General features: G+C 35.6%; 1 protein-coding gene across 2 annotated transcripts in view; it reads left to right on the top strand.

Annotated features, from left to right (window-relative positions):
- The window catches only part of LOC136350432 (fibroblast growth factor receptor homolog 1-like), a 30,740-nt gene extending 21,360 nt beyond the window's left edge, over positions 1-9,380 (top strand). The window contains exons 2-12 of one of the 2 annotated variants that reach the window (XM_066302107.1): positions 529-625; positions 1,775-1,923; positions 1,984-2,365; positions 2,418-2,599; positions 3,924-4,065; positions 4,710-4,830; positions 4,884-5,004; positions 5,057-5,291; positions 5,346-5,650; positions 5,700-5,937; positions 8,381-9,380. In XM_066302107.1, coding sequence (XP_066158204.1) covers positions 553-625; positions 1,775-1,923; positions 1,984-2,365; positions 2,418-2,599; positions 3,924-4,065; positions 4,710-4,830; positions 4,884-5,004; positions 5,057-5,291; positions 5,346-5,650; positions 5,700-5,937; positions 8,381-8,673 — 2,241 coding nt within the window. In that variant the 5' untranslated portion in view covers positions 529-552 and the 3' untranslated portion in view covers positions 8,674-9,380. Of the gene's footprint in view, positions 1-528; positions 626-1,774; positions 1,924-1,983; positions 2,366-2,417; positions 2,600-3,000; positions 3,180-3,923; positions 4,066-4,709; positions 4,831-4,883; positions 5,005-5,056; positions 5,292-5,345; positions 5,651-5,699; positions 5,938-8,380 lie in introns of both variants that reach the window. The other variant, XM_066302109.1, reaches the window with a different exon arrangement.
- Positions 9,381-10,784: the final 1,404 nt, after the last annotated feature.

Raw genomic sequence — 10,784 nt, forward strand, 5'->3', positions numbered from 1 at the left:
CTTAGTTAAATTAAACATCGGTTAAATGCAGTGTTTTCCACATAAGCAAGATTCCTCGTTAGTTCTTGTGTCATTAGAGATGGACAAAAAGTTAAATGCCCGAGCTGTAGAGAGTAGCGCGGAGTGTATTTTGGAACTACAAAGTAAACAGTACAGGGTGGTTTAACACTACATTAAAATGTGGATCTTCAACAGTTTTTGAGATTCCTATACATTTCAATTTTTATTAGGATATCACTGTTTGGTCACGCTTCGATTAGCCAGTTTAAAACGAACATTGATGGGGCATTTTTTGCATTCATAAACCTCTTTATGACCGACTTCAAGTTCGTCATTAGAAATTAGTGGACGTTTTTGAGATCTCGTGCAATGTTGTAAATGAAAACCAGTAATTTTTATATAAGCACGTTTAGCACAATTGCTCTATTTTTTCAAAATGTTCTTTTAATTTTCGTACATTTTTTGGAGCTCTTTCTCTTTTGAAACTATAGAAAATATTTGACCGAATTTACTTTTCTTTATTTGCAGATAATTGGAAATAAACCATTGAAAATGAGTTTCCTCGGTTGGACCATATTGGCTCTTACCGTGTATGCCGTTCAGGTATTGGCAGTGGATCCGTCAGGTAATTATGCAGGGTGTTATTTGAAGCACGTGGCCAAACTTGGTTTTTTTAAATCGCTATAAATAAAAAAAAATCCTAAATAACAAAAAGATACAAATCAATATGACGTTGAAACTTGGTGACAGTTTTTAATGTGGCAGAAAGGAATCTTTTAAGCTAGAAATTGTTTGTCTCATTTTGATCGTGTCGTGCACAGGGAAATGCGGTAAATATTAGAAAAATTTAATCAAAAAAACACTTTATTAAAATTATTTTTTTAGTAAAAAAACATTTAACAATGGGTAACACGAAACTTATAATAGTTGCTGGAAATGTACTACTTCAACTTCAATACAAATATAAGCTCGTCTTGACATCAGTTGACGAACACGTTGAAATATTCCCGGTGCACATCTTATCTGATTACATGAATCCCGTGTCCGATTTATTCTTCTTCAGCATTGGCGGGAGTACTATAAACAAAAGACTATACATACCCCTAAAGGAAAAAAAAATGGTTTTAAATCTTGTTATATTGGTGGCTATGACTGTGGTTAATGAGAAAAAAATATTAAACAAAAAAAAATCAGTGAGTCATAAATAGCAATAATAGTCACAAATAACATTGTGAAACTTCGACAACATTGCCTAAAGGATTATTAAGATTTTGACGAAAAAATGATTTTTTGAAAAAAATTTGATACCCTTCATCTCGAAAACGAAGCATTACCGGATGTATGTTTATGTACACTTTTCGTCTTAGAATCATTCATAGAGTCACTCCTTGAAGTTTGCCCACGTACTTAACTAACGCTTTGTATTTAATTCCAAACCAGACAGATTGATCAGATCTCATAAACAAATAACGTAATAATTTTTTATAAAAACAAATCAAGGCCATTATTTAAACCTTAAACAATCTAGCAGTACTAAAGGACACAACTCAAGCGCCTTGAGCGCACATTAATCTTTATTTACATAACTGAATTAAAATAAGTTGTAGAACAAGGGTCCTTAATGAGAGAATTGTCTTGTATTTCATTGTCCGTAATTGGCAAATGAGTCTTTATAATGCGGCCTACGTACGCATGTAAACATCGGGATTGTCTGGACGCCCCCTAATCAGATTATTGTGTCCAAGAAACTTATTTTTGGCTTTGTGTCTTGCAGTATCAGAAGTGGTCGAATATACTAGGGATCCAGAACCGATGCGGCAGGAGATGAAGGTGAGAGTGAATGATTCGGTAGGATTCACCTGTCCAAATGAGCATAACGTTGAATGGAAATTTCGAACTAACGTCTCTGACTTCAAGCCGATGGTAAAATGGTTCGAGTCTTAATTTAGTTCATTGTTTTTTATTCGCACATATTTTTTATAGTCGGAATCGCAAATCTTTACAGTGACAAACTTGTCGGTGAACGATGAAGGTATATATGCCTGTTTTTCCAAAACCAAATTGTTAGCCGAATATAAATTAATCGTGTTGGAGCCGCCTTATTTCGTTAAGGCCCTCTCTCAAATAATAGTGAAGCCGGCTGGAAATATGGTGCAGCTGAAATGCAGGGCCGGGGGAAACCCCACTCCGAATATAACCTGGCTCAAAGATGGCAAAACACCGTATAGAAATTTCGGAGAGTACAAAATAAACCACTGGTCTTTCACCTTAGAAGATTTGGTTACCGATGATAAAGGCAATTACACCTGCATAGTTTGCAATGAGGCGGGATGTATCGATTTCACGTATCGATTGGATGTTGTTGGTACGTATTTTTGCGGTGAAAACTGGCAGGAACTGAATTCGAAATTTAATAGAAAGATATCCTCATAAGCCTTACATAAAAGACGGTTACCCCGAAAATCTAACAGTCCTAGTAAATTCGACTGCCCAATTTGAGTGCCCTCTGATTATGATTGATTTGGAACCCTACATTACTTGGATTTTTATTAACGCCACATACGATCAAGACAGTAACAATTTAGTTGGGGTCAATAAGGTACCACACTTTTTATTAGTCTTCTTTGGTGATGGCGGTGAAGGACGATACCCCCTACCGTTAATCAATGATGCCCATTCCAAGTGTACATAACGCAATGTGGGTCTGGGATTATGACTAACAATTAAATGTCGTCAAGATTACTATAAGCGTACTTTATGTTTTCAGGACGCAATGGATGTAAAAATGTTGCTTAAAAGGGTATAGGTGCTGGTTAGACATATTAAGTGGGTAATAAGAATTTATATAACTGGTTGTGGTGCTATATCTAGGCCTCTCTTTTTGGAATGTAAGGTCTAATTGACCTCTATTCATCTCAAAAATAAAACGTCTCGCCAAGAACTGATGAATATTGATTTCTCTAGTAAAAAAGCGTCGTTTAATCAAACTCTTATTTCTAGAGAGATATCACAATAGCCCAATTCTGCTTAAAAGCCCTGAGAACATAGTTGCCTTGGTTGGCAGCAACGCCTCGTTTAAATGTAATTTTCTTAGCGATTTACATCCCTATATCACCTGGGTCAAGATGGAAAATAATTCGAACTCGAACTCCACTGATCAGGTCCAAGGTCAAGTTCTTGTAAGTGTTTAATAAATGCATGTTTTGGGTAATTTTTCTAGATTAACAAATGTGGTGCTAACGTGAGTGTATCAATTGAGTAAAAGTTAGAGGAAGGTGTCAGTAGTTTTTGATGATTTAGCCGACTTTCGTAACTGTCTTAAATGTTTTGTAAAATATGTTTTTGAGCTAAATTATCTGAAAATTGGCTTATCGTGTAGTCCGGGAGAGGCGATTTTAAAGAGATATTTATGAAAACTATCTTCTATCCGGGTAATTAAAGAAGAAATATCACAAACTCGCCCATCATTTCATGTATTACTCAAAGCAATGCCTCTATGAATTTTTAAGATATAGACGATAAAAATTTAGGTAGTGGCATAATGTAAATAGAATCTGATTAAAATCTTAACATTTGGGCAGTATTTCCTCTATTGTCGCCCAATACTGGAAGTACCCAACTAACCCAACCTACCCGAAAGCTATTTCGATACTCACTACATTCAAAGTATATACATATTGAATTTCCAATATGCCTAAACGTTTCCTATGATAATTAGCGTGAAGCGTAACAAAACAGTTTGGGTACCATAATAACGTTGGGTTTCTTGGTAAGAGTCAATGTTTCAGCTTCAGTCTAATTGTTTTGCAAGTAAACTTTGCATTTTGCTCTGTATGTTTTAGTGTTGTGCTTTTAGCTTCTAAAATGTTGAAAGTAAATTTGTGGTTGTTCTTCAAAATATAAAATTAATACAATATATTTAGAATGCCAACGTGTTGAATCCGCAAATACTGGAAATTTCCAACGTTACTTATGACGATGAAGGGTGGTACGCTTGCATAGCTGCTAACAGCCTTGGCCGAACGACTGCAAAGGCATACCTCAAAGTAGTGGATGTCCTTCCAGGTAAAAACTCAGTTTATGATATGACTTTAATTGAATTTATTCTCATTCAAAGGGTTTTAAATTTAAAGCCTTAAAGGTGATCCGCAAATAGCTGCTGTTCCGCGGTAGATTATAGTGTTCTGTACTTGTATCAGCAAATACTACTGTGATAAAAAAATAAAAGCAATTTTTTAATAACATGAATAACCTTTGTTTGTTCTTTCAAATACATTTCACCGCCTTCAAAGTACTCTACGTACGGTACAATGCATTTATGCCAATGATTCTTCCAAAGTGGCTTCAACACTTTCGTCTATTCAGTTTTTTCTCTTCAATCGAGTCGAAACGGTGTCACCGGAGCGGGTTTTTGAGTTTGTTGAACAGCCAGAATTCCAAAGGTGCTAAATCAAACAAATACGGTGGTTATGGACCAATATGGGTCAAATTTTTGGCACAAGGTTTGCGAAGAACGAATGAAGTAAGGAGCGGTGCACTACCGTCCACGTCACAGAGAGTTACCAACCTACAAAAAAATTACTTCATTATTTTATAGTACCAGCGAAGGTTAAATGAAAAATTCACCTATATTTTTTTATCGCAGTAGCAAATAAAAACTGTAATCGATAATTTGATTTTTTCAAATTTTTTATGATACATTGCAACAGCAAACGCAGTGGAAACGAAGCAAATTACTGTAAGAATCGGCCTAATAATTGCTGCAGTCGCTGGCCTGGTATTTCTGCTCCTCGCCTACATTTGCCTTTACTATAAGCAAAAAATCCGAAGGTAATTCATTGTGTTCAACGTTAATTCGAAGTAATAATAAATTGCTCTTTCAGGGAAAAACGGGAGAAAATGATCGCAGTGGAAACGGCCAGGGCAGTGATCATAACGCAATGGACGAAGAAAGTCATCATCGAGAAAATTCATAATAATTCAGATGATGTATCTGAACCTCTGGTAATAATCTAAAAAATAGTTTAGAAGAGTTTGCAAATTTAACCGTTTTCAGCTGATGCCGGTGGTAAAAATCGAGAAACAAAAAGCGCAGGCAAACAATGCAGGAAACAATGGATTGCTATCCGAGTACGAGCTCCCCATGGACCAAGACTGGGAAATTCCCAGAGAAAAATTACTTTTGGGCAAAGTACTTGGAGAAGGTGCATTTGGTAAAGTGGTTAAAGGCGAAGCCGTAAATCTTTTAAAGCTCGATAGCAGGGTGACTGTTGCAGTGAAAATGCTCAAAGGCAAGTAACTCTTATTTACATAAACTTCCAACGAGCGTATCAATTAATCCTTAGATGGTCACAACGACAACGAAATGATGGATTTGGTCTCAGAAATGGAAATGATGAAAGTTATCGGGAAGAACATCAATATCATAAATCTCATTGGGTGTTGCACTCAAGGTGGCCCCTTGTACGTCGTTGTAGAATATGCCCCTAATGGCAACCTTCGCGATTTTCTAAGAGAACACCGTCCTTCTTCTGGATATGAAATTGCTGTTGGTACTGAGCACAAAGAAAAGAAAACCTTGACCCAAAAAGACTTAGTCTCTTTTGCATATCAAGTGGCTAGAGGCATGGATTATCTATCTTCCAGAAGAGTAAGATTTGAGTAATTTGTGTTTTTTTTACGTAATGTCTATTTTTTAGTGCATACATCGAGACTTAGCCGCCAGGAACGTCTTAGTCAGTGACGATTATGTGCTGAAAATAGCAGATTTTGGTCTGGCAAGGGACATCCACTGCAACGATTATTATAGAAAGAAGACTGATGGCCGATTGCCAGTGAAGTGGATGGCACCGGAGGCCCTGTTCCATCGAGTCTACACTACCCAATCAGATGTCTGGTCATATGGTATTTTATTGTGGGAAATAATGACATTAGGAGGCAAGTATAGTTATTAAAAAATCTTAAAGCATAGCTGTAAAAGACACTTCGCAACAACGCTATGGTATATTAAGATTAGGAAGCGAATCAGGCTACGTCAGGTTAGATTTATCATCGGTGGAACTGAAAATCCTTACGACGCGACCTGGAAAATTTGTTATGCCTCAATATTCATTACAGTTCACCTAGCAAATTCGACTAGTTTGTCAGCATTTATTTTGTGATATTTTCAACCGTTTTCTCATCATCCATGCTTGTCTGCATTCAGCATTGTTTGTGGTGGCCTTCTGGATTTTTTGGGCTCTTGTGGTTTTAAGACCGCAAAAATATTTCTCGTGCTTTACTTGAATGCAAAGCAGACATATTTAACAATAGAATGAAAAAGGCTAAACAAAGACTTTTACAGATTATTTTGGGTAACATAGATGAATTTTATTTAAAGATTTTCATTTCATTTTTACAATCAATTTTGCACCACTATGTATTTATTATAGGCGCGCGTTGCATTATTAGCTTTTATTTCTTTGCAATAACTATGTCATAATTTATATATTACGAGTATATACATATATTTAAGGGCATTCGGGCTATCAGTTTAAATTTTTTTCCTCACTCAATTCAATGAGTTACACGAGTTTCTAAATAACGGACATCACTATATACTGGACAATTTACGATTCGCCTGTGGACATACGATATTCGGGCGTGTTACTGTACTTGGAAACTGGATATCCATGATGGTCAATAAATAACTGAACTGCCCAAAAGTTTAAAAGATTTTTTCCTGAATGTCCGAGGTTAAGTTTAAAAATCTCTTATTTAGGTATTTTTATGATGCTTCTTAGTTAATTTATGAACCACCAGCAAAGTATTAAAGAAAAAGAAAAGTATCAAGTTAAAAATACCAGTATTTTTCACTCGGATGCTTTGAAGTATATTTCTATAAGATACCTCTATAGCTCTAAACTACACACGTATTTTTATAAATGGATTGAAGTTTTTCTGATATTAATTAGAAAATAAAGTTGTGCATTTAGAGTATCTGAAAGTGTTTAATATACAACAAAACTAAGGTTTTCTTGATAAATTGCTAAATTATATTGATTTATTCATAAGTTACAAATATAACTAAAAATTCTCTTCTTTCACTTAACAAAACATTTTCAGCAACGAGGAAAAATGAAGTCTTTACAAAATGTGGCCTCCACGGTTATGAATAGCTACCCTAATTCTGTTATCCATATTCAAAATAATATTGTAAATTTTCACTTGTGGCATACTTCCCCTTTCTTGTAACAGAAGCTCTTGGAATGGAAAGACACCACGAATGTCAGCCATATGTGGCGAAACTTTTTGAAGCTGGTCCCAGACATACTCAATTGCATTCAGATCCAACGATTGTGCTTGCCATGTCAATACGACAATTCGTTCGTTAATCAACTAATATGTCACAATACCTCGGACAAATTGACGAGCATTATCATGTATTTAGGTGTAAGTTTTGGCCAACAGCACCAGTAAATGTTCGGACCATAGGGTCAAGAATGGTATCGATTTTAAAAAACGAAATTGTTTCTACCGCTAATCATTAATCCTGGCTATACCATTATTGTACCACCTCTATACATATAAATAGACTTTTTTGACACGTCGTAAACGGTCAACATTTCCAGACCGACTCAACATTCTTATTTGATGAGGGTCTGGATGAAATCCAAAACTGGAGTCGTAACTGTGACCCCATCGATTCCCTTTCAATTTTGATATTCTTGCCACCACTTTAACCTTGTAGTGCGATTGTCTTTGGAAAGAAGTGGACATCTCAGTTTTCTTCGACTATACAGGTTGGCTTCATGTAGATGTTTCTAACAGTATCTCGGCCTGTAGTCAGGTGGTGCACCCATTGCAAATCTGCATTCAAGAAGTCGTAATTGTAGGTTGCCTTCTGACCGTTAAAACTAAAAATCGATCTTGAGCTGCGGTTGTAATGCGTCCACGTTCTGGATGTTCTTGGGCCGGAGTTTCAGTTTTCCTAAAACGCCGCTATAATCTGCTGATAACACTGTGGAAAACACCCATGCGGTTAGCTACATGAATTTGTCTCAAACCAGCTTGAAGAAGGTCTATTGCGCTATTCATCTCAGCCAAAATTAAAAGCACCTGCTAAAGATCAACTAGTATAAAAGGAATGGAATTGAATCAACCTGATAATTTACCAGAATACAACGATTGAATTTTTTCATAGCTGCAAAAAAAATTGTTTATTTACTTTTAGATTTTTTCAGTCAATTGAAATATGCATATCGAATGAGAAATTGCCCCAGTATAGTACAGTGTAAGCTAAAATTGAAATTATTCGATATCGCTTTCATGTTTTCTTAAAAATACCGTTAGATCTTTCCCACGTTTGTAATTTGTTACAGCCCAATTTGGTTCGTTTCAGGTACACCATACCCGTCAGTTCCCAGCGTAGAAAAGCTATTCAAACTCCTACGTAACGGACACAGAATGGAGAAACCTCCATGTTGCTCTCTCGAAATCTACATGTTAATGCGCGAATGCTGGAGTTACCAGCCCAACGAACGACCAGTGTTTTCCGAGTTAGTCGAAGATTTGGATCGAATTTTAACGATCACGGCTAACGAGGAATATCTGGATTTGGGGCTCCCGCAACTGGATACGCCTCCATCGAGCCAAGAGTCCAGTTGCGACGAAGAGTTCCCCTTTCCTCAGTGAACTTCAAATCTAGTCGTATAGTATTTATTTTTGATGGAGCAGAAATGGTTTGTATGTCTGAGTAGTGCCTCCATGTTTATCTGGAGCAGAGATGTTAGAGTAGTTGAAGTGAGGAAATGAGACAAATATTGGCAAACTTTGTTGAAAGTATGTTCAATGAACATTGCGTAGTTGTATATACGTTGAAGAGGCATTTACGTACGTCCTTTTGTTCTTTATTATATGCAACTTAATTGTATCAGTATTTGTAGTCAAACGGTTAAATAAAATAAGTTTACTGGTGATGTACAATCTTAGATTTCATAGTGTAACGTCTACTTAACTCAATGTTCAGGTTTAATTATCGCGAGGGCTAGGAAGCACAAAGAATATTTTCATTTTAGGACATTATTCCATGTTTTTTGGTCTTGTCTATGCAATCAACCAATTTAAAACTATCACTCTCTTTCTCGTATTTGTATATATGTTCAATTTTAAACCCTATATTTAAGAGATGCAGCTGATGCCATGATAGACTTGATAGATGTTGTTATAAGATAGTAGTGTCGTCTTTAAATTATTTTACCACTGATAAATTTAATGGCAATTAGTATCGGCCAATTAATTTTTTTTCTACTGAATTACTTTGTTAAGACTGTAGTCAAGATAGACGATTTTTATATGTTAGGGGTAAATGTTGTAATATATATGATTTTCATTTAAGAGTACACAGTTATTTTGGTCAGAATTTAAGTCATATATAGGGTGTCCTGTATCCGATTCACAACATTAGGAATCTTGACGATCGTTAAAGAGACAAAGTCCCAATTAATTAACTTAAATCTCAGTTTATGTTACTCCGAAAAACCTCAATATAATTGTTTTTTTTTTATCAACTGAAACAATAAAAAAATCACAATAGTTCAGATCCTTTAGGTACCTCGATCGCTTGTGAAACTTAATTAGGCTCATTTTTTATTGGTCACCTCCTCTTACACTCCAAAAGTCTTTTTTGTTTTATATTATTCATAGGGCATTAAAGCGAATTTCATTCTCAGTTCTACTTAAAAACATTGGCGGCATCTAGTTGTGTAAAAGCGAAGTGTTTGAAAAATTGCAGATAAGCATCTTAAAAACGGCGAGAGCATCGGAGAAAAAATATTTTAATATATGAAACTGTGGCACCTTATAATTCCGGAACCGAGTATTACCATATCCATGTTCATATGAACTTATTATGCTACATCACTTTGAGAAATCCACCTTTAGCATTTGAATTGAGTATCACTCGGTAGAACGCTTTAAGAAAGCTAATGCTTAGCTGATGCAGCTAGTAGTCATAATTTGTAATTAATAAACATGGCTGGATTCTCCACACATATAGACATAGAGTTCCTTCCGGTCTTTGAGTTCTGGGGTGAAATAATGCCATTAAAATTCCGAACATATTTGGTAGGTAGACAGCAAAATTTATATCGCTCCATTTAACACCGCGTAGTTTAACCGGAGTCGGTTAATGGGGTAAACTTTCCCTTTTAATTAATTCGGTTAATTAGAAAATACCAAAAGTGACCGCCCCGAGTTATTTATACAATTTTTTTTTAATGTGGAGTTCTACTTAAAATTCTGAAGCTGACACCTGAAACAGAAATTGAATTAAAAAAAATCTACTTTGACTTTATTTAGTAGTCTGAAAAATATAATTTTATTAGACTTTTAGTTAATCAAAATCTCTTCATAAATAACGTGAGTCGTAGCTTCGCCCGTTTTTTTGAGTCGCCATGTATATGAAAAAAACTTTCCGATTCGTACATCAAATAATAATGCAATTACACCGGAGATCATCATCAAGCCCCCCTTTCGCGAGAAATATTTTTATGATCCAATTCTGGAAGCCACAAAAGAACGCTTCTATGGCAAAACAATAATTCCGAGTTGGATATGATGAATTTCTGGAGAGACGTGACCCAAAGTTGCCGGGCGCAGTATTAAATTTGTATTGTCAAATAAGATTAATACCTAAAATGGCTGATAGCTTCGGCATAATTTATCTGCCTCACGCCCTCAGGGATTTAGAATGTGATACGTTTTCGGTAAATAATGTGATTATGATAATTTTGCTTTACCAAAGT

The sequence above is a fragment of the Euwallacea fornicatus genome, chromosome 3 (assembly GCF_040115645.1).
Source record: "Euwallacea fornicatus isolate EFF26 chromosome 3, ASM4011564v1, whole genome shotgun sequence".
Taxonomy (NCBI): domain Eukaryota; kingdom Metazoa; phylum Arthropoda; class Insecta; order Coleoptera; family Curculionidae; genus Euwallacea; species Euwallacea fornicatus.